The sequence below is a fragment of the Arachis ipaensis genome, chromosome B9 (genome assembly GCF_059453495.1).
Source record: "Arachis ipaensis isolate K30076 ecotype BB chromosome B9, ASM5945349v1, whole genome shotgun sequence".
NCBI lineage: Eukaryota > Viridiplantae > Streptophyta > Magnoliopsida > Fabales > Fabaceae > Arachis > Arachis ipaensis.
In genome coordinates, this window is record NC_142444.1 from 28484144 (window position 1) to 28509260 (window position 25117).

Sequence of the window (25117 nt, forward strand, 5' to 3'; positions counted from 1 at the left end):
ATGAACTAGTAAACCAATAATATGACCAACTAATTACCCGTTAGATTTTGACAATTATAAATTCGCACAACACACCTCACAGGGTTCACGTGATAAAAACTCACTCTGCTTGCTCTTGACGGACTTCACTATTAGATACAGAAGACCTAAATCACCTAATGCATCTCGCAAAGCAAATATTAAGGCCTCATTGTCACTTGTTCTTTTGTTAGGGAAGGCTTAGTCCATCGCAGAAATAAAACAGGCAAGATTGGATATTTACTTCCTATTTTTCATTCACCTTCACAATTCACCATTGCTTGAAAGAACTCTGGAAAATTAGTTACTTGAAACCAATATCGAACCCAAGGCTAAAGAGTTAAGCATCTCTCCTTTGGACTCTAATTATATTGTTAACTGTCCTAGTGTCAAGGATGCCGATAGCAACTGTATCTAATACCACATTAATTAAGAAACATTAACGCTAAAAATCAGTGGCGAAATTCAATATAATAGGACCCTGGATCCTTCCAAAAGGGTTGAATTCCTTCATTGAGGTGGCGGCATCTGGCTATAGGAAGGCGGTGGAGGCATTGAGGGTTGAGGATATGCCATAGGTCGTCCACCCTGTTGCTGCGGTGGCGGTGGTTGTGGTCGCCAAACAGGTGGTTGGCCTACCATTCCTGCTGGTGGCGGAAGAGGCCTTGGAGGAGCCGAAACAGCTTGTGGAGGTGGTGGCATTGGCATACCAGATGGAGGTGGCCGGAACTGCTGGACCTGAGGTGGGGGCATTCCAGGCGGGAGTCCAGGCTGCTGTTGATGCCATGCTGGTTGCCCAGCTCCTGGCATTGGCTGAAATGCTGCTGCTTGAGGTGGGGGTGGTGGTGGTCGGAGGGCAGGAATGGGAGGTGGAGCAACTCCATTAGCAAAGGGGTGAGGAGGCACCGGAACAGCAACGGTACCATTAGCCTGAGCAACATTGGCGAGTGTTGGAGGTGCACTGGCGAATCTCGTATGAGGCCTACTCTTCTGCGCAGTGGGATTGCTTGCAGCCAAAACTCTCTCTGCATCAAACATAAAACATAAACATATGGTATTGTGACAAAAGGCGTAACTTAATCACAGAAAAATAGATAGTTGCCAAAAACAAAAAGGGGCTGACCTGCTGGCGTGCCATGCCGTTCCCCTTTAGTGTCCTTTTTGTAAGCATATGACACTGTAATTTGGCGATTGCAAAGATATTGCCCATTCATTGCCTATGGAGTGTAAAATAACATCATTGTTAGTGACATAGGAATGCTTCCTCCAGATCATATTTTATAGTTAAGAATGATTTTGATTCAGAAATGACAACAAAATCAAAACACATTTTATTTTAAAAGGAGAACAAACAAGTATAAGTATTCTTTGGACATTGACTAGAGTATTTGCAGCTGTTGCTAGCCGAAGCATAAAAACAAGGCTAAAATTGCAAGCGTAATGGATGAAAGTCGTCACCTACATTCCTAAAAATGATCCGAAATTTCAAATATACTGGCATACCTCAATAGCCGAATCAGATGCCTCAAATGAATCATAGCTAATGAAGCCAAAACCACGGGAATTTCCGGTATCAGGATCTCTCATAATCTGTATAAAGAAAAGGGGCCTGAACATCAGAGCATGTGCATAATTTTGGGGTAAATCAATCCCTGTACGATGCAGAGTTGAGATGGGCAAGGAAGTATAATTTGATTTAGGTTTTGCTATATCCTCCTAATAATCATCTAAGTACTTAAAAGGAAAATATTACATGAAAAACTGTATAAGCAATCAATACCTTGAGAACATAAGCATTCGAGAAATTTTTTTATTTAGTAATTTGAAGCATTATTAGAAGGGTAGCTTAGGAGGATTTAGAATTATTGTTTACTTGACAGCATACATTTAACTACAGGAGACTAAGACAATTATCAAAGAATCAAAATTGTCAATAGTTTCAACCGGCATCAAACACTCAACCAATCAAATAAAGTGCTAAACCAAAATTCCACTTTATGGATCCACCCAACCCATTTAAGGGAAAACTAATTAGAAAACTTTTCTCTTGGAGGATACATTGGAACAGCATCAAATTCATTTCGTACGACCACAAACATTTTAGGAGTATACAGCTAACTGCTAAGTGCTCAAAAATGAATGGACCAGTGATCAGAGGATAAAACAATAATATCTGGTTGTTCTACTGAGAAATGCAGATAAGGGAAAAATGAAAAGTATTTAGCAACTGCTACTTGCAAGAAGCTGTTAATTAAGCTATACAATCATGATGCTTCTAGAAGTAATGAAAGATATTAGAAGAAAATAACCTTTGGATTAGTAACAATAACTCCAAATGCACTGAAAGTGTCATACAAGAGCTTCTCATCTACATCCTGTAGTAACATCAGGAACAATTATGTTAGATTTCAATGTTCAACATATGTGAACTTGTTGAGCACTTGCATAACTTGGTAACTTACAGGATCAAGGTTGCCAATGAAAAGGTTTGCCCCCACATCCAAGCTCTTTTTATCTTGGGTTGCCTTAAAAATTTAAATAATAAAATAAAATAATCAATACTCTAATCATATGGTGAGGACATTGACATGAGATAGTAGAAACACAGCAGGGCATATACGGAAAACACGAATGTTCATACAAACTAATGTAAATATGAAAGACTTATTCCATGCAGAGGAAAAAGTGACATACTAAGATCTTGCAATGAGAAATGAGTTGGGAAAATGATTTAGGTTAATATTTTGCATAGAACTGGTATGTAACAATAAGGAGTGAACTGTGAAGTGAGCAGCCGTGAGGGAAGTGTGTATCATGTCAAGTTGGCATGTCCAAAGTGAAGTGAGAAGTGTGTGACAAAAAAAAAATGAACTTTTAAGTGTATAGTGCTTGTGAATGTCAGAGAGCTTTTAAGGTGCTAGGGTGCTACTGTATGCACTAGCAAGTATTCATTGTGTCTCAATGAAGTGTTGGCTTGAGTTTTAGATCAATAATTTTTTCCTTTATTGCCTCCATACTCTACTGTTTAACGTTCGAATCACTTAATTCCAAAAGTAAACATTTAAAGTTTTGTAAGAATCACGGCAATCCACTAACCAAACACATTCACTACTCATCTCTGCCAGACAAATGTGATGGTTTCATGGACCAACACATGGAATGGCACCTCTAAAGTCTAAAGAGGAAAACAATCAGATCTCATACCACTAGCACAAGTTAAGGTGGGTTGGCTGTATGGATAAAACAATGCCATCACACAAAAGAATATATTTTAGCAAAATCATTGAACAAAAGATACTTCTAATGGTTTCCTCTATATTTAACCTTCCTCTACCCTTATCAACCACATCAGCATCTAACAGGTTCATGTTTCTCACACTAGAGAGAATCTACTTGATCATTTCCTCCCATAACTAAACCACCTTCGACGGGTTAATAATCAGTTTCTCCTCGATAGGCACAACTCTAGCTTTGTCCTAACCGTATCTGTTTTCATCTATTCATATTCATCGAACTTAACATTGTAAATTTCCCTACAGCTATTGAGTAACTCTAGGGAGTCAACTTTTTTTGGCCAACATCTGCCAACTGTTTTTAAATCCTTAACACTAAATTATAAAACCTAAACCTCAAATCCTCCAAAGAATGAGAATTTTTAGAATTAAAAAAGAAAGATCAGCTAATGTTGGCTAACTAAAAGTTGTTCCCTATACTTTCTCACAGCTATTTTGCTTCTTTTCTTGGCATTTGCAATGCTTGACCTTAACATTCTATATACACTCAAGGTTTCATACTTAAATACCAACGCAGAGAGAGTCATAATAATAAAAACCGCAGACCTTATTTACACGAATTGGCTTGCCGTAAAGTTTAATCATATTAAGCACCTTGATGGCCTGCGATGGAAAAGAAATTCAATGAGCAGCTGATACAACTATGACCTATAGAGAAATAGAACAAAGCATAACACTCAACTGAATAACAATAATAGTAATAATAGTGACTTACATAGTCAGCATCTTCTTCGCTACGGAATTCAACAAATCCATATCCCTGGTGTTGGTTAGTGACTCTGTCCTTGGGAACATAGACATTAACTGAAGAGGCGCAAGAATGATATCAAACCCTAATGAAAACAACAGCAGATTTGGAGAGAGAGAGAGGGAGAGAGAAACGAACCGACAGGGCCAGCCTGAACGAAAAGCTCCCAGAGCAACTCCTCGGGAACTTGGGGGTCCAGATTGCCGACATAGGCGGTGGCATCCTGATTCCTCTCGGCAGAGTGTTGGCCAAGCAAGTTGGCGCCAACACCAGGCGCTATTCGAGTTGTCATAGATGGCAACAGAGGAGGAAGAGAGCGCCGCCGCGACCAACAGTGGGAGACGGAGAAGGGCCTGCGAGCCGAGTATCCTCTTTTGTCACTGTTTTCTTGTCTCTTCTAGGGAGGTCTTGGACTGGCACACAAGATGTCACTTTTCAGCCATTGTGTAAGTAAAGTTTTTCTAGTTTTCTTTTTTAAAAATAGTTCTTTAAAAAAATAATATTTTGGTTCAAGTTGATATATCATATTTCTTAGTTGTAAATTATTATGTATTTACTATTTAGTCTAATTTTTAGTTAAAATATTTCAAAAGTAACTTAGAGAGTACTATAAAAAAATCGGAGAAAAAAAATTCAGTATATATTTTCCCATTTTTTTTAAAAAAACCTTTAGACAAAATAATTTTCTAAAATCACTACGCAAAGAAATCACAAAACACTATATAACTAAAATCAATAAATCATGAAAACAGTCACCAATGTAAGCATAACTAAGTCACAAAAACAGTAAAACACAAACACAAACACAAAACAGCAGCAATCTAGTCTCCAGCAGCACATCACTATGCAAAAATACACAAAATCCTACATAACTGAAATCAATAAATCTTGAAGACAGTCACCATCTAGGCATAATTAAGTCACAAAACAGCAGCAATTCAATCTCCAGCAACACATCACTATGCAAAGAAATCACAAAATCCTACATAACTGAAATAAATAATTATGAAGACAGTCACCATCAATCACAAAACAGTAAAACAAACACAAACACACACAAAACAGCAGCAATTCAGTTTCCAGCAGCACATCACTACGCAAAGAAATCACAAAACACAAAACATCAGCACAACAACAGGACAGCAGAACATATGCTGAATTAACTAACATAACAATCTAGGCACAATTAAGCCCAAAGCATAGGTTTAATTGACTTAATTAAACACAAAAAAGCTCAGCAGTGAATAGCAGAGAGCCAAAAAACACAGCACAGCAGCGAACAAGACACAAACCAGAGTACAACACAGCATAGCAGTAGTGAGCAGAGCCATTCAATAATTAATATAATTTGATAATTTCTAAACTAGAAAACAAACACGAACAGCAGGCACTAGTAGTGAGCTATGTGATACAACAAGAGTATTAAGCACCAACTTAAATTACAATGAGCACAAAATTTATCATCAAGAAACTTCAACAAAATTTAACAAAAAAAAAAAAAAGCACTAACAAACCAGTAACAATTTATCGGTATCAATTTATCATCAATCAGTAAGCCAGTAACAGTTAATCAACCCAGAACAAACAAGAACAAGCCAGTTAATCAACCCAGAACAAACAAGAACAAGCCAGTAAATCAATCCAGCACAAACAAGAACAAGCCAGTATCAGTTAATCAACCCAGAACAAACAAGAACAAGCCAGTAACAGAGTTAAAATTCATTATCAAGCAGTGAGCAAAGCCAATCAACCAAGAAAAAGCACCGAGCACTGACGGAGCATCCGAGGCATTACCTTCGGCGAGGGCAGTGACCAGAGGTTTGAGGGAGAGCTACAGAGGACGGGAAGCTGGCGACGAACACTGGCGAGCTGGCGACGAACACTGGCGAGCTGGCGACAGACGACGGGGAGCTGGCGACGAACACGACAGAGGGACGACGGCGGAGCAGGACCTGGAGACGCTGGCGTTGGGGGAATGGAAGGGCCTTCGAGCACGACGAAACAGGAGGATTGGCGACGACCACGACGAACCAGGCGGCGACGGTGAGACAAACGGCGGCGCGATTGAGGCTAGGGTTGTGTTTTGGGGAGAAATAATGAGAGTATAGATGAGACTGAGGAATCAGGAATGGGGCTCGAGAGTCGAGAGGGGGGCAACGGGCAAGGGCTTCGGGTGACTGAGGACGAGAACCTGGCTCTTCTTTTTTAAACAAAACGCAAAAACGACGCCGTTTCATAAAAACCGACCGAATCCCAATTCAATTCGACCGGCCGATTTCTGACCGGTTCGACAATTTTAAAATGATTTTTAAAATAACAGTTTTTCTTGCTGGACTAAACTGCAAAACCTTTTAGTTTCTGGATCGGTTCGATCGACCGATTCAATCTGATTTTTAGAACCAGTTATCAAAGTTCTTGAAGGAGAGAGCTACCTAGAGCATTTATAATGCATTGTTTTAATTTTATTTTATTTCAGATTTTATAAAATACCATCTAACATATTTATCTGACCATAAAACTTAATTTAAAATTTAATGTAAAATTTGTCACTTTAATATTTAGTCTCATTTTAATTTATATTTAAATTATTTTTAATTATTTTTAATTATTTTAAATAATTTTAATTAAATTGTGAAAATTTAACTAAAATAAAAAATATAGAATTACAAAATTAATAATTTTATGGACGTGAAAATTGAAAATTTTATGTATTTAGTTTGAGAGAAAAATTAAAATTTTGTAAATAATTGAAAAAAATTACGTTAAATTAATTTGAATCTATTTTTTTATGAAATTGATAATAAAATAATAAAAATAGAATAATAAAATGTAAGAGTATAACTGAGTACATCTAATTTATTTGAATATATTTTAATTAGATTTTTTATATAACGTTATAATAACAATATTATAATAATAATGTTACAATGTTCATTTAATAGTATACAAGTGGTAATATTTCACTAATTTTTTATTAAAAAACATCATATCAATACTAGTATCATAATATCATTTCAAATATGATATGCAATATAAGTTTTAATTTTAACTTATTTCAGTTACTGTTAACTCACAATGGAATAGAAAAGAAGGGTAAAAAAACAAAATGATGAGGAACATGATATTCTTTTGTTTAGATGTTTAATAGTTTTTATGATTAAAAAGAATGACAATGTATAAATTTTTTTTTTCTCTCTCCTTAATTCTCCTAAATTGGAGGGAAAAAAAAGATAAAATACTAAAATGGTATCCGAAAGATTATTAAACGTGAAAGATAAAATAGTGAAAATACCGAAATAACTCCCGAAAGATTTTTAAATTTTGACAAAAATACCCAAACATAAAAGCATGATGTCATAATGATGAAAAACATTGATCTATCAATCGAAAAAGCTTCAGTGATGAGACAGAGAGCTCCAATAGCGTTTCCTCCTTTTTTTTCCAATCCAAAATCCTTTCATAACCATTCATTCATCATCAACCATGAGAGCTTCAATGGCTTCCATCCTTTTCTTCCATTCTAAAATCCTTTCCGTATCTTTGCAATACGGTCTTGCTCAATGAAAATTCATAATTGCTTGCTCCTTCAAGAAAAGGTCTTCCATGAAATCAGTGAATCCTTATTATTGTGGTTAGTGAAAGTGGAAGTGGCACCATTGTTGTTGTTGTTTGTTCTTGTAGATGTAGCTTTTGTGGATTTTGTGGTCGAAGAAGATAAATCAATGGCATTTGGGTGAAACTTGAAGGTACAATTCGAGAAAAGAGTTGTTGAAGAGAATGGCATACCATCTCTTGTATATAGAACAAGCTCGGAAAAAAGCGGGAAAAAAAAGAAGGCGAGGATGCGATCGATGAGTCTTTAAAGAAACTTGCTCCATATCCTGCTGCACATCCATGGTGCAATGTTGAAGATGCTTGTTGTTACCGCGGTGGTGGTGGTGGTGCTGGTGATGGCGAATGTGTAAGAGAAAGGATGGGGATGATGATGGTGATGATGAAAACCTTCCATGATTGTTTGATAAAAAAGGTAATAAGGAAGAAAGTAAAGGACGTGATTTTGAAAAATTAGGATTTAGGGTTCTCTCACTCAACACTTTCAGTAGCCAGGTCAATATTTTTTATTCAATGTGATGTCATGCTTTTTATGTTGGGTGTTTTTGTTAAATTTTAAAATTCTTTTGGGGTTATTTTATTTTTTGCATCTTTCATGTTCCTTTTTGTCAACGCTAAAATTTTTTGATATTATTTTAGTAGTTTATTCATAAAAAAATATTAATTTTAGATGACAAGTAATATTTAACAGAACATTGTTCCACCAGTCCACCTTGAACATGCCATTTCTCCTTCTAAAATTTCTTCCAAACATGATTCACTTAGTCATTCCATTCTATGATACTTCTTCTTTTTTTAATACTCCCAAACATAGGCTAAAGTTATGACTACATTCTGGTAAAAACTATGTTTTAAGATACTGTTTTAAGAAAATACTTGAAGTGGGCTTAGACGTGAGGTTCAGACTCCTTTGAGTTGAAATCTCCGATTTGTCCACTGGAGAGGAGGAATCTCTCGAATTTTTTGTATGAATAATGGTAGGGAGTACCTGCAAGGGATTCTGATATTTAAATTAGCAAGAGTTCTGGCAGGTTTAAGTGAATTGAGATCAAGAAATACCTGAGTTGAACAGGATATTTATAAAGTGTGATGACTTGGTCAGCACTTTATTTATGGATAGTGGACGATTTTCTTTTCTTGTATCTTGGGAGGTTATTCCATGTTGTGAAGACTGAAGGGTAATGATTTGCAAATAGTGTTTGAAGTAGCGGGGTGACCAAGCTTTGCTTACTGTGCAAATCGGGTTGAGCATGGGTTATGAACCACGTTTCTCAACACAAGTCAGGTCGGTGGATTCATAGTCTTCTTGTATTGGACCTGCAAGCTTATTGGGCTTCCTTAGAATGACAATATCCTTGTAGAGTCCTTGGTCATGATTTATTTGGGTCAAAATATGAACAGGTACTTATGTTATTTGCCTTTTTTTTTGTAAATTTTTTTAAAGCCATTTTAAATTTACTCAAGCTTAAGAACGACAATCCAACCAGTACTTGCGGGTACCGGCTCTGTCTCTACTCAATTTAGGCAGGTTTTGAGGTTTTTGTTCGGAACAAAGGCCAGGTTCTATATATATATATATATATATATATATATATATATATATATATATATATATATATATATATATATATATATCCAGGAATAAATTGAGACACCAGGTAAGATACAGTGGCGTTGTCCACTCGCTCCGAGTCAGTGATGAAGTTGTATAAGATGAGAAAGGAAAATTATGAAAAATCAAGTTAATTATAGAATTTCGAATGAACAAGATAAATGAGGATGACTAATGATGAAATGATTATGAATTATACTTAATGTTTGACTTAAGATTGAATGAATTCTGGAATGATATACTTGGGTAATAGCAAGGATTGTGGTTCATTTCACTTGCTCCGGGTCATGTTTGAGATTTGATAATAATGATGATTGATTTAGACTGAATGAATGTATGTTTGTGATACCTGGGCAGCAGTAAGGATTGTGGTTCATCCCGCTTGCTCTAGTTTAGTGATTATGACGCCTGGATAGTAGCAGCAATCGTGGATTAATCCACTTGCTCTAGGTTGAGCTGTTAAACACCCGCCCGGGTAATAGCGGTAGTAGTGGTTCTTCCACTCACTCTAGGTTAAGCGGGTAGTAGCAAGGGGGTTGTAGCTCAATCTCACTTGCTCCGCAATGAGTGTTTTTGTCCATGGTTAGCTACCAAAATGTGTCGGGTTGGCTATATAACCGACAGATGATATCATCAGCCATAGGGCAGGCATACATCATATGTATATGTTTGTTTTGTTTGGTTATGCATTAATTGGGTTTACTTATGTGATTATTATGCTTACCTACTATATCTGCTACCTGTCGTATCTCTATTCTACTTGTGTTTGCATTGTTTGCTTGCTTTTCTGTGTGGTTCCACCGGAGTTGGAGGTTTTGGAGGAAAGTAGACGACGGAGGATTTGAGTTAGAGTTTAGTTAAGATTTAGATCCTTAGATGACCTACCCTATTTATGGTTTACAATTTATTATCTTTAAGTTTTATAAACTGAGTGTCGAAGTTCTAGGATCACCTCAAGCTTTCACGGGATATTATATGTTAGTTATGTGGGCACCGTTACCTTGTTGAGAACTTCCGGTTCTTACCCCATACATATTCTGTGGTTTTCAGATGCAGCACGTGAAGCACATCGCTGAGGCATATTGGAAGCTTTCTGCACGCAAAGAACTTTACCCGTTAGGAGTTTCATTTTAGGTTTTAGATGCACATGTATATAATTATATATCTCCACTGTAAATATATGTTATGTTTTGTCCCTCTTAGAGGTTGATTTGGAGAAATAGGTTCTGTAAGCTGTCTTTTGGGCCTTTTGAGATTCTGATGGATAGATGTATATATGTAGATATTCTCTGTCCAGTTTTAACCTCACGAGCTGGGTCAGAAGGTTTGTTATCTATATCTTGTAACTCCATTGTATATACCCATGTTTTGTTTTACTCTTACCTTGCTTCGGTTATGCTGACGTTTACGTGAGTGTTGCATTTTTTTGTTTAACGTTTTGTTTTAACTTTTCTTCAAAGGCTCTGATGAGCAGATATTTTATACGCTTTTTGGGGGTATTTTCATATAATTTTTAGTAAGATCTAGCTACTTTTTAGTATATTTTTATTAGTTTTTATGCAAAAATCACATTTCTGGACTTTACTATGAGTTTGTATGTTTTTTTGTGATTTTAGGTATTTTCTGGCTGAAATTGAGGGACCTGAGCAAAAATCTGATTCAGAGGCTGAAAAAGTATTGCAGATGCTGTTGGATTCTGACCTTCCTGCACTCGAAATGGATTTTCTGGAGCTATAGAAGCCCAATTGGTGCACTCTCAATTGCGTTGGAAAGTAGACATTCTGGGCTTTCCAGCAATATATAATAGTCCATACTTTACCCAAGTTGAGATCACGCAAACTGGCGTTTAACGCCAAGTCTCTACCCTATTCTGGCGTTAAACGCCAAAACTGGCATAAAAGTTGGAGTTAAACGCCCAAACTGGCACAAAAGCTGAAGTTAAACACCAGGAACAGCCTATGCACATGAAAGTTTCAATGCTCAGCCCAAACACACACCAAGTGGGCCCCGGAAGTGGATTTCTGCACTATCTATCTTAGTTTACTCATTTTCTGTGAACCTAAGTTACTAATTTAGTATAAAAACTACTTTTAGAGACTTACTATGGACACCATGACATTTTCACATCTGAATTTTGTATCTTCTATGGCATGAGTCTCTAAACTCCATGGTTGGGGGTGAGGAGCTCTGCTGTGTCTCGATGGATTAATGCAATTACTACTATTTCTCATTCAATCACGCTTGTTTCTATTCGAATATATTCATTCGTACTTCAACATGACGAATGTGATGATCCGTGACACTCATCACCATTCTCAACCTATGAACGCGTGCCTGACAACCACTTCCGTTCTACCTTAGATTGAATGTATATCTCTTGGGTTCCTGGTTCACGAGTTTGACTGCCTCTCCTGACAACAAAGCATTCAAATCCATGAGATCAGAGTCTTTGTGGTATAAGCTAGAATCAATTGGCAGCATTCCTGAGATCCGGAAAGTCTAAACCTTGTCTGTGGTATTCCGAGTAGGATCCGGGAAGGGATGACTGTGACGAACTTCAAACTCATGAATGCTGGGCACAGTGACAGTGTGCAAAAGGATCGATGGATCCTATTCCAACATTAGTGAGAACCGACAGATGATTATCCATGTACATGGACCCTTTTCACTGAGAGGATGGCTGGTAGCCATTGACAACGGTGATCAACCAACATATAGCTTGCCATGGAAGGAGACCTGCGTGCGTGACGAAGAAGACAGTAGAAAAGTAGAAATTCAGAAGACAGAGCATCTCCAAAACCTCAACCTGTTCTCCATTACTGCATAACAAGTATTATTTAATCCATGTTCTTTTACTCATTCCAATTAAAACTGAGAATTATTATTGATACCTTGACTAAGAGTTACAAGATAACCATAGCTTGCTTCAAGCCGATAATCTCCGTGGGATCGACCATTACTCACGTAAGGTACTACTTGGACGACCCAGTGCACTTGCTGGTTAGTTGTGCAGAATTGCAAAAGTGCGATTGTGATTTCGTGCACCAAGTTTTTGGCGCCGTTGCCGGGGATTGTTCGAGTTTGGACAACTGACAGTTTATTTTGTTGCTTAGATTAGGAAAAATTTTTCTTTTTGGTTTAGAGTCTTCTATTATTATTTTTGGTCAAAATTTTAAAATCTTTATTTTATTTTTCTAAATTATTTTCGAAAATTTTCAAAACCAATAACTTCATGATTTAGTCTTCTGTTTGAGTTTAGTTTCATATTTTAAGTTTGGTATCCTTTATGTTTCTGTTCTCTTAAAAATTTTCAAAAGTTGCTCTTAGCGTTCATTTTTGATATTCAAAGCTTCCTTGTTTGTTTTCTTTGTTTTGATCTAAAAACTTTAAGTTTGGTGTCATTTTTCCTGTTTTTCTTTTTCTTCATTAAATTCAAAAATATCTTTCTCTTTATTTTAAGTGATTTTCGAATTCTACCTTTAAAAATTCAGATTTCTATTTTAAAACTTCTTATTTTATCTTATCTTAGTTTTAGAATTTCAAAATTCAAATCTTTTTCAAAAATCATATTCAAGGTTTTTCAAATTTTCTTAATTAATCAATTATTCTAGTTTTCGAAATTTTTATTTTATTTTCCATTTATTTCATTCTATTTTATTCGGTTGCTTTTAATTAAATAAAATAAAATAAATAAAAATATAATTCATTTACAATTCATATCAATTCCCTTTTCTCCATCATGGACATAAGTAGAAATGAACAGTCCAGAAGGACTCTGGGGTCATATGCTAACCCCATTACCGCTGCATACGGGAGTAGTATCTGTATACCTCCTATCAAAGCAAGCAGTTTTGAGCTAAATCCTCAGCTCATTGTCATGATGCAGCAAAATTGCCAGTATTCCGGTCTTCCACAGGAAGAACCTACTGAGTTTCTAGCACAGTTCTTGCAAATTGCTGACACAGTACATGACAAGGAAGTAGATCAGGATGTCTACAGATTATTACTATTTCCATTTGCTGTAAAAGATCAAGCTAAGAGGTGGTTAAATAACCAATCCACAACAAGCATAAGAACATGGAAACAGTTATCAGACAAATTCTTGAATCAATATTTCCTTCCAAAAAGGATGACACAGCTAAGGCTGGACATTCAAGGCTTTAAACAAGAGGATCATGAATCCCTTTATAATGCCTGAGAGAGGTACAGAGAGATGCTAAGGAAATGCCCCTCTGAAATATTTTCAGAGTGGGTGCAGTTAGACATCTTCTACTACGGGCTTACAGAAAAAGCTCAGATATCTCTAGACCACTCAGCTGGTGGATCTATACACATGAGAAAGACTATTGAAGAGGCTCAAGAGCTTATCGATACAGTTGCTAGAAATCAACATCTGTATATAAGTAGTGAGTCCTCCATGAAAGAAGAAGATAAGGCAGTATCAACTGACTTTAGTCCTCAGGAACAAGTTGCTGAACTCAATCAGCAACTATCTTCTATAACAAGGCAGTTAGCAGAATTTAAGGAGATGCTACAAGAAACCAAAAATGCTAACAAGGATATGGAATCACAATTGAATCAGACAAAAAAGCAGTTATAAAAACAGATAACAAAAGAGTGCCAAGCAGTTCAATTAAGAAGTGGAAAAACATTAAATACCTCAACTCAAAGCAGCAGAAAGCCAAGAAAAGAACAGCTGACAGAGGATGAGCAGCCTGCTACCCAAAATCCCTCTGACGATAGTAAGTGCCCAGAGAGGAATAACTTTGGCATTTAAACGCCAGAAAAGGGTGAAAAACTGGTGTTAAACACCCAGTCCATGTCCAGTTCTGGCGTTCAAACGCCAGAAAGGGGAGGGAATTTGGCGTTAAACGCCCATCCAGCCCCCAAGCCTGGCGTTTAAACGCCAATGAGGGATCAGACACCTACAAATGCTGATGGTGACCCCTCTAAGAAGGCTTCTCCAACCACCTCTGTCGGGAATAAACCTGCAGCAACTAAGGTTGAAGAGTACAAAGCCAAGATGCCTTATCCTCAGAAACTCTGCCAAGCAAAATAGGATAAACAATTTGCCCGTTTTGCAGACTATCTCAGGACTCTTGAAATCAAGATTCTGTTTGCAGAGGGACTTGAGCAAATACCCTCTTATGCTAAGTTCATGAAAGAGATCTTAAGTCATAAGAAGGATTGGAGGGAAACTGAAAAAGTCTTCCTCACTGAAGAGTGCAATGCAGTCATTCTAAAGAGCTTACCAGAAAAGCTTAAGGATCCTGGGAGCTTTATGATACCATGCACATTAGAGGGTACTTGTACCAAGACAGCTCTATGTGATCTTGGGGCAAGTATCAACCTAATCTCTGCATCCACTATGAGAAAGCTTGGCTTGACTGAAGAGGTCAAACCAACCCGGATCTGTCTTCAACTTGCTGATGGCTCCATTAAATACCCATCAGGCATAATTGAGGATATGATTGTCACAGTTGGGCCATTTGCCTTTCCCACTGACTTTGTAGTGCTGGAAATAGAGGAGCACAAGAGTGCAACTCTCATTCTAGGAAGACCTTTCCTAGAAACTGGACGAACCCTCATTGATGTCCAAAAAGGGGAAGTGACCTTGAGAGTCAATGAGGATGAGTTCAGGTTGAATGCTGTTGAGGCAATGAAGTATCCAGACACATCAAAAGACTGCATAAGTGTTGATATTATTGACTCCCTGGTAGAGGAGATCAACATGGCTGAGAGTCTCGAATCAGAGCTAGAAGACATCTTCAAAGATGTTCAACTTGATCTGGAGGAATAAAAGGAAATAAAAGAACTTTTGAAAAAGAGGAGAAACCTCCTAAACCCGAGCTCAAACCACTACCACCGTCCCTGAAATATGCATTTCTGGGAGAAGGTGACACTTTTTCGGTGATCATAAGCTCTGCTTTAAATCCACAAGAAGAGAAAGCACTACTTCAAGTGCTAAGGACACACAAGACAGCTCTTGGGTGGTCCATAAGTGATCTTAAGGGCATCAGCGCAGCAAGATGCATGCACAAGATCCTATTGGAGGACGATGCTAAGCCAATGGTTCAACCACAGAGGCGGCTAAATCCATCCATGAAGGAGGTGGTGCAGAAAGAGGTCTCCAAGTTACTGGAGGCTGGGATTATTTATCCTATTTCTGATAGCCCCTGGGTGAGTCCTGTCCAAGTTGTCCCCAAGAAGGGAGGCATGACAGTGGTTCATAATGAAAAGAATGAACTGGTTCTTACAAGAACAGTTACAGGGTGGCGTATGTGTATTGACTACAGAAGGCTCAATACAACCACCAGGAAGGATCACTTTCCTTTACCATTCATAGACCAGATGCTAGAACGACTAGCAGGTCATGAATATTACTGCTTTTGGATGGCTATTCAGGTTACAACCAAATTGCAGTAGATCCTCAGGACCAAGAGAAAATAGCATTCACATGTCCTTCTGGAGTATTTGCCTACAGAAGGATGCCTTTTGGTCTGTGCAATGCACCTACAACCTTTCAGAGGTGCATGCTCTCTATCTTCTCTGATATGGTAGAGAAATTTCTGGAAGTCTTCATGGATGACTTCTCAGTATTTGGAGACTCATTCAGCTCCTGCCTTGACCATTTAGCACTTGTTCGGAAAAGGTGCCAAGAAACCAATCTAGTTTTAAACTGGGAAAATGTCACTTTATGGTGACTGAAGGAATTGTTCTTGGGCATAAAATTTCAAACAAGGGAATAGAGGTGGATCAAGCCAAAGTAGAGGTAATTGAAAAATTACCACCATCTGCCAATGTTAAGGCAATCAGAAGCTTTCTGGGGCATGCAGAATTCTATAGGAGGTTTATAAAGGATTTTTCAAAAATTGCAAAACCTCTGAGCAATCTGCTAGCTGCTGACATGCCATATGTGTTTGACACAGAGTGTCTGCAGGCATTTGAAACTCTAAAAGCTAAGCTGGTCACAACACCAGTTATTTCTGCACCAGACTGGACATTACCATTCGAACTTATGTGTGATGCTAGTGACCATGCCATTGGTGCAGTATTGGGACAGAGGCATAACAAGCTTCTACATGTCATTTATTATGCTAGCCGTGTTTTAAATGATGCACAGAAAAATTACACAACCACAGAAAAAGTGCTACTTGCAGTGATTTATGCCATTGACAAGTTTAGATCATACTTAGTAGGATCAAAAGTGATTGTGTACACTAACCATGCTGCTCTTAAATATCTACTTACAAAGCAGGATTCAAAATCCATGCTAATAAGATGGGTGTTGCTTCTGCAAGAGTTTGATATAGAAATAAGAGATCAAAAAGGAACAGAGAACCAAGTGACTGATCATTTGTCCCGGATAGAACCAGCAGAAGGGGCGTCCCCCCCTCTATTGAGATCTTTGAGACCTTTCCGGATGAGCAACTCTTTGCCATTCAGGAAGTACCATGGTTTGCAGACATTGCAAACAATAAGGCTATGAGATTCATACCCAAAGAGTACAGTAGACAGCAAACAAAAAAATTAATTTCTGATGCCAAGTACTACTTGTGGGATGAGCCATATCTATTTAAGAGATGTGCAGACGGAATGATCCGTAGATGTGTACCTAGAGAAGAGGCGCAGAAGATCCTATGGCATTGCCATGGATCACAATATGGAGGACATTTCGGAGGTGAGCGAACAGCCACTAAGGTCCTCCAATGTGGCTTCTACTGGCCTACTCTCTATAGAGATTCTCGAGAGTTTGTGCATAACTGTGACAGTTGCTAGAGAGCTGGTAATCTGCCTCATGGTTACGCCATGCCTCAACAAGGAATCTTGGAGATTGAGTTGTTTGATATATGGGGTATTGACTTCATAGGGCCTTTCCCACCATCATACTCAAACACGTATATTCTGGTGGCAGTAGACTATGTATCTAAATGGGTAGAGGCAATTTCAACACCCACTAATGATACTAAGACAGTGCTGAAGTTCCTCCAGAAACATATCTTCAGCAGGGTTGGTGTCCCTAGCGTACTAATCAGTGATGGGGGCACTAATTTCTTCAATAAACAGCTTTACTCTACTATGATCCGATATGGAATTAGCCACAAGGTAGCAACTCCATATCATCCACAGACAAATGAGCAAGCTGAAGTCTCTAATAGAGAACTAAAAAGAATCCTGGAATGGACTGTAATTGCCCGTAGAAGGGATTGGGCAAAAAGCTTGGACGATGCTTTGTGGGCATACAGAACAGCGTTCAAGACTCCTATAGGAACCTCTCCATACCAGCTTGTGTATGGCAAGGCCTGTCATCTGCCCGTGAAACTAGAGCATAAGGCCTACTGGGCAACCAGGTTCTTAAACCTAGATGCTAAGTTAGCTGGAGAGAAGAGATTACTCCAGTTAAATGAGCTAGAGGAATTCAGACTCAATGCTTTCGAAAATGCAAAAATTTACAAGGAGAAAGAAAAAAGGTGGCATGATAAGAAACTGTCATCCAGAGTCTTTGAACCAGGACAGAAGGTTCTGCTGTTTAACTCTAGGCTCAGATTATTCTTTGGGAAATTAAAATCCCAGTGGAGGGGACCATATGTGATTACAAGTGTGTCACCATATGGATATGTAGAGCTTCAGGATATTGACTCTGATAAAAAGTTCATTGTCAATGGACAGAGAGTCAAGCATTATCTTGAAGGCAATGTTGAGCAAGAATGCTCAAAGCTGAGACTAGATTAAAGCTCAGTAAGGTCCAACTAAAGACAATAAAGAAGCGCTTGCTGGGAGGCAACCCAGCCATTAGCAAAGTTTATTTGTTATTCAAATAATAATTATAGGAGTTTGATATAAATTATCCTCAAGGTTAATTATCAATTGCAGGAGTTCACAGAGTTACAGAAGAATTCAGAGCATAAAGCAGAGAAAAGGAGCTCACTGGCACAAAAACGCCAGTAAGGGGTATTGTGGGCGTTAAACGCCAGTAAAGATACCTTTCTGGGCGTTAAACGCCAGAATGGGTACCATTCTGGGCGTTTAGAAAAACGCCCAGTGATAAAGGTTTTCTGGCGTTTAACGCCGGCCAGGGTACCTAGCTGGGCATTAAACGCCCAAAAGAAGCAACAAATGGGCGTTAAACACCAGAATGAGTTCCATTCTGGGCGTTTAATGCCAGGAATGTGGAGGGGAGGAAGTTTTGTTTCCAACTCAATTTTTTTTCAAATTTTCATGGTTCCATCTAAAATTTCTTGCAAAAACATGTTACAAATTATCATCTTTCAATTTCAATTTCAAAAAAAAAAATAAAACAAATTAAAAATAAATTTTTCTTTAATCCTAAAAATCTTTCTCAAATCTTCTTCAATTTCTTTTCAAATCTTTTTCAAAACTCATCTATCTTTTTAATTTCTTCTCAAATCTTTTCAACTCATCCTATTATCTTTTCAAATTCAGATTTATCTTTTTCAAATCTCTCATATCTTTTCAATTTTAAAATTTCATCTTTTTCATATCATATTTATCTTTTACAAATCATATCTTCTATCATATCTTTTTCAAAATTTTCGAACCCATCCCCTCCCTTATAAATTCACAATCGGCCTTACCCTCTCCTCCATAACTCAAATTTGACTTTCCTTCTATTCCTCTCCTTTCCTTTCTTTTGCTTGAGGACAAGCAAACATCTAAGTTTGGTGTATTTTTCGTGATCACTGAGCTAAGATTCACTAAGATCATGGCTCCTAAGGGAAAACAAACCACTTCAAGAGGCAAGAAAGAGAACACTCCAAAACCACTTTGGAATCAAGAGAGGTTCTTAACCAAAGAACAGGCAGACCATTACCACAAAATGATGGGTCTAAGGTCAGTGATCCCGGAACTTAAATTCGATCTGAAAGAAGACGAATATCCGGAGATCCAAGAGCAGATTCGAAACAGGGACTGGGAAATTCTAGCTAATCCTGAGACAAAGGTGGGTAGAAACATGGTTCAGGAATTCTACTCAAATCTGTGGCAAACAGATAAGCAGAGAATGACTGGAACTGCCTTCTATACCTTTTGAACCATGGTCAGAGGAAAGATTATTTACTTCCACCTGGACAAAATAAGAGAGGTCTTCAAGCTGCCTCAACTACAAGATGATCCAGAATCCTTTAATAGGAGAATGGTGAGATTTGATAAGCGCTTGGACCAAGTTCTAGAGGACATATGCATCCCTGGAACCAAGTGGATAACCAACACAAAGGGTGTCCCGAATCAACTCAAGAGAGGAGATCTCAAACCAGTTGCTAGGGGCTGGCTGGACTTTATTGGGCATTCTATACTTCCCACCAGCAACCGCTTTGAAGTCACTGTCAAAAGAGCAGTGATGATCCACTACATTATGCTGGAAAACAAAGTGGAGATTCATCATCTGATTTCTTGTGAGCTCTACACAATTGCAAACAAGAACTCTACTGACGCCAAATTGGCTTACCCAAGCTTAATCTCTCTGCTATGTAAAGATGCTGGGGTAAAGATGGGAGTGGATGAGTATATCTCAGTCGAGCACCCAATCACCAAAAAGTCAATGGAAGGACAACAAGTGCAAGATAACTCCATCAAAAGGAGGGCACAGGAGTTCCTCCCAGAAATTCCTCAGATTGACTACTGGACCTGCCTAGAAGCATCTGTCACCAAGCTGCAAGAAGCTATGGATCAACTGAAAGAAGAACAGCAAATTCAAAATAGCATGCTCTGCAAACTGCTGAGGGAATAAGAGAAGCAAGGGGTGTGAGCTACAGGAGCTGAAGCGCCAGAAGCTGTCTCTTGAAGGGCCAGACACCCCACAGATTGAAGGAGCATCCATCTCCCAAAATAAAGGTTGTTGAGTCCTAATCTTAACTCTGTGATAACTTTTGCTATTAGAGATCTACCTTAGGAGTCACATGAATAATAGTAATTAGTATCTTTATTTTTATTTTTTTAATTTTATTATCTCCAAGTAAGCTATAATTTATTTTTCTCATCATCATTAAACATAAATAAAATAGCAGATTTTTTAGAATAAGGAGGCAGTTTTATTTTCGAGTTCTTAATAAGAAAAATTTAAATTATTTATATGTGGTGGCAATACTTTTTGTCTTCTGAATGAATGCTTGAACAGTACATAATTTTTTATAGTGAAGTTTATGAATGTTAAATTTTTTGGCTCTTGAAAGAATAATGAAAAAGGAGAAATGTTATTGATAATATGAAAAATCATAAAATTGATTCTTGAAGCAAGAAAAAGCAGTGAATACAAAGCTTGTGAAAAAAAAGGCGAAAAAAAAAAGAAAAAGAAGAAAAAAGCAAGCAGAAAAAGCCAATAGCCCTTTAAACCAAAAGGCAAGGGTAAAAAGGATCCAAGGCTTTGAGCATTAATGGATAGGAGGGCCTAAAGGAATAAAATCCTGGCCTAAGTGGCTAAACCAAGCTGTCCCTAACCATGTGCTTGTGGCGTGAAGGTGTCAAGTGAAAAACTTGAGACTGAGCGATTAAAGTCGTGGTCCAAAGCAAAAAGAGTGTGCTTAAGAACTCTGGACATGTCTAACTGGGGACTTTAGCAAAGATAAGTCACAATCTGAAAAGATTCACCCAGTTATGTGTCTGTGGCATTTATGTATCCGGTGGTAATACTGGAAAACAAAGTGCTTAGGGCCACGACCAAGACTCATAAAGTAGCTGTGTTCAAGAATCAACATACTAAACTAGGAGAATCAATAACACTATCTGAATTCTGAGTTCCTAAAGATGCCAATCATTCTGAACTTCAAAGGATAAATTGAGGTGCCAAAACTGTTTATTAGAAGCAAAAAACTACTAGTCCCGCTCATCTAATGAGAATTTGAGCTTCATATAAAACTCTGAGATGTTATTACCTCTTGATTTTCTTTCTATCCTATTTTATTTATCTAGTTGCTTGAGGACAAGCAACAGTTTAAGTTTGGTGTTGTGATGAGCGGATATTTTATACGCTTTTTGGGGGTATTTTCATATAGTTTTTAGTAGGATCTAGCTACTTTTTTGTATATTTTTATTAGTTTTTATACAAAAATCAAATTTCTGGATTTTACTATGAGTTTGTGTGTTTTTCTATGATTTCAGGTATTTTCTGGCTGAAATTGAGAGACCTAAGCAAAAATCTGATTCAGAGGCTGAAAAAGGACTGCAGATGCTCTTGGATTCTGACCTCCCTATACTCGAAATAAATTTTATAGAGCTATAGAATCCCAATTGGCGCGCTCTCAATTGCGTTAAAAAGTAGACATCCTGGGCTTTCCAGCAATATATAATAGTCCATACTTTGCCCGAGTCGAGATCACGCAAATTGGTGTTTAACGCCAAGTCTCTACCCTATTCTGGCGTTAAACGCCAGAACTGGCATAAAAGTTGGAGTTAAATGCCCAAACTGGCACAAAAGCTGGAGTTACACACCAGGAACAGCCTATGTACGTGAAAGCTTCAATGCTCAGCCCAAACACACACCAAGTGGGCCCTGGAAGTGGATTTCTGCACTATCTATCTTAGTTTACTCATTTTCTGTAAACCTAGGTCACTAGATTAGTATAAAAACTACTTTTAGAGACTTACTATGGACACCATGACATTTTCACATCTGAATTTTGTATCTTCTATGGCATGAGTCTCTAAACTCCATGGTTGGGGGTGAGGAGCTCTGCTGTGTCTCGATGGATTAATGCAATTACTACTATTTCTCATTCAATCACGCTTGTTTCTATTCTAATATATTCATTCATACTTCAACATGACGAATGTGATGATCCATGACACTTATCACCATTCTCAACCTACGAACGCGTACCTGACAACCACTTCTGTTCTACCTTAGATTGAATGTATATATCTTGGGTTCTTGGTTCACGAGTTTGACTGCCTCTCCTGACAACAGAGCATTCAAATCCATGAGATCAGAGTCTTTGTGGTATAAGCTAGAATCAATTGGCAGCATTCCTGAGATCCGAAAAGTCTAAACCTTGTCTGTGGTATTCCGAGTAGGATCCTGGAAGGGATGACTGTGACGAACTTTAAACTCATGAATGCTGGGCGCAGTGACATTGTGCAAAAGGATCGATGGATCCTATTCCAACATTAGTGAGAACCGACAGATGATTAGCCATGTACATGGACCCTTTTCACTGAGAGGACGGCTGGTAGCCATTGACAACAGTGATCCACCAACATACAGCTTGCCATGGAAGGAGACCTGCGTGCGTGAAGAAGAAGATAGTAGGAAAGCAGAAATTCAGAAGACAGAGCATGTCCACAACCTCAACATGTTCTCCATTACTGCATAACAAGTATTATTTAATCCATGTTCTTTTACTCATTCCAATTAAAACTGAGAATTATTATTGATACCCTGACTAAGAGTTACAAGATAACCATAGCTTGCTTCAAGCCGATAATCTCCGTGGGATCGACCCTTACTCACGTAAGGTACTACTTGGACGACCCAGTGCACTTGCTGGTTAGTTGTGCAGAATTGCGAAAGTGCGATTGTGATTTCGTGCACCAGGCTCCTTGATAAAATTTTTTTTAACTATATTATATATATAGTTTTACTTTTATAGGTCGTAATACCTCACCACCTCAGTCTTATGACTTAAGCATAAGATTCAGTGTGGTAGGGTGTTATAATATGGTATCAGAGTAGTTTGTTCCTGTAGAACCTGAAGAACGGACTGACTATGCTTCCGAGCATACTCTGGCTGTGCGTACATGCTATTTAGGATGCCTGCTTGACATATATAGTATAAATGTTCATGAGCATTACATTGGAACCGTTAGATTGAGAAGGAGAAGTTGCAGGAGATAAGCCGTTGCGGAGATCGGCTAAAGGTTGAGGTAATTGCAATAACCAGAATTATAGAGCAGTGTGTGACTGGAGAATACCGCATTCATTCATAGCCTAAGATAGGGGTGAAAACACAAAACTGGAAATGTCAAACTTAGTATTAGACTTAGACCAAACCGAATCGTTCCAAGTAGGGTATTGCCGTTAGAGCTTGCAGAGTTTAGTGATGCTTTTCATTTGCGTTCAACGAATGATCAAGACTCTTAGAGATAAACGAATCATAGTGCGGCAGCGGATGCACGTAGATTAGGAAGACCTTAGGGCTACTATACGTTGAGTTAAGAAGGAGAACTATTCTCATGAACTCGTGTGGTGGACGATATTTTCGAGGGTAAAAATTTCTGTTAGGGGCGTAGGATGTAAAACCATAAAATTAATAAATAATTAACCAATATAATTGTTAACCCAAAAAAATTTAAAAATGAAATTTTATACTTTAATGAGGTAGAGCTAATTAAAATAAGAATTTCGACACTAATTTTAAAGGATTTGGCCTAAGATTGAACCGAATGGATCAAACTGAGCGAACTGGGCCCATATTGGGCCTAAGGCCCAGCCCATTACCACCTAATAAAAATGGCTTCAGCCATCTTCTCTCTCCCTCAAAGGCAATTCACGTTAAACTCAAACAGGGAGAAGAAAAGAGATTTTCCAAACCCTTGGAAAAATTTCAATCTCACATATCTTTCATTCCGGAGCTCCGATTGACGAGCCGCCAGCGGCCACGCGTTCATCTCGAAATTCTCTACAAAAGCCATCAAACAATTTGGTAAGAGAATCACGTTTTCTCACCCAATTCTCCCTTCTTCAATTCATGATTTTAAGTTTTAGTATTGAGAGATTTTGTGATTTTGATGGTTTAGGGATACTCTAGCAGTGGATAATTACCGGATTTTGTCTATTTAACTCGTGGTTAATGGTAAGGAAACCTTAACCTTTGTGAATTGGTGATTTAGTGAGCTCAATGTTAATTATTGTGATATTGTATGAATTAGATCGTGTATCTTGTTGAATTGGAGTTAAATTGGTGGATATTGGAAGCTTGGAATTAAATCCTGGGAGCTGAAAATTCAATTGGTGAGGAGTTGAAGCTTTGGAGCTTGAGGAACGATGTATAATTGAGGTGTTCTGGACTTAAAAAGAAATCGGCCAAGGTATGGTTTTGGTTTCTCATAGTTAACGTTTAATGTCACGTGAAAACTTAGGCTAGAAGACCTTAAGATAGGAATGAACTGAATGAATTATTGATGGATTGTGTTTATGGTATATAATGTGTGTATAAAGGATGAATGAATTTGTATGAGTTGGATTATGATTCTGATGAGTATAAATTAATAATGATTGTTAATGTGTTGAGGGTTGATGTTTGGTTTGGGGGTTGGAACCCTTGAAGGGTGAGAAAAGTCCAAGTTTTAGAAGAGATGTTGCCGAAATTTTTATGAAAATAGAAGGCTTCATTTGAAGTGGTTATTTAGAAAGATTTAGATTTTTAAGAATTTTATAATTTAATTTCGAGTTATTAAGAAAATGATTACGTTTTGAGATTGCTTTATTTAGAAAAGAATGAATTTTATTTTGAATATGAATTGTTAATGAACGAAATGGGAGATCTGATTATAAGGAATGAAGGTTAATGAGAATTGATTTTTAAGTATAATTGTTGAATGAGTTATGATGATAATGAGATGATGATGAATGAGTTTGAATTGAGATGATGATGACTGATTGTGATATATATATATATATATATGTTGCCAGGAATAAATTGAGACACCAAGTAAGATGCGGTGGCGTTCTCCACTCGCTCCGGGTCAGTGATGAAGTTGTATGAGATGAGAAAAGAAAAGTATGAAAAACCAAGTTAATTGTAGAATTTCGAATGAACATGATAAATGAGGATGACTAATGATGAAATAATTATGAATTATACTTAATGTTTGGCTTGAGAT

The 25117-nt window shown here is 37.7% G+C and overlaps 1 protein-coding gene across 1 annotated transcript; it reads right to left on the reverse strand.

The window, feature by feature from the left end:
- Window positions 1-295: 295 nt before the first annotated feature.
- LOC107617734 (uncharacterized) lies at window positions 296-6238 on the reverse strand. Its single transcript, XM_016319578.3, has 9 exons — window positions 5854-6238; window positions 4198-4472; window positions 4027-4115; window positions 3858-3914; window positions 2481-2543; window positions 2328-2393; window positions 1522-1608; window positions 1142-1235; window positions 296-1043 (listed from the first exon to the last, which is right to left on the reverse strand). Exons 2-9 carry the CDS (start codon window positions 4349-4351, stop codon window positions 529-531), a joined length of 1125 nt encoding a protein of 374 aa, XP_016175064.2. The 5' UTR covers window positions 4352-4472; window positions 5854-6238; the 3' UTR covers window positions 296-528.
- Window positions 6239-25117: the final 18879 nt, after the last annotated feature.

Coding starts and splice junctions, on each gene's coding strand:
- LOC107617734 (XM_016319578.3), bottom strand. CDS start 4,351: ATGACAACTCGAATAGCGCCTGGTGTTGGCGCCAACTTGCTTGGCCAA. Junction 3,915..4,026: donor GCGAAGAAGATGCTGACTAT/GTAAGTCACTAT, acceptor TTTCCATCGCAG/GCCATCAAGGTGCTTAATAT. Junction 1,044..1,141: donor ACGGCATGGCACGCCAGCAG/GTCAGCCCCTTT, acceptor TGTTTGATGCAG/AGAGAGTTTTGGCTGCAAGC.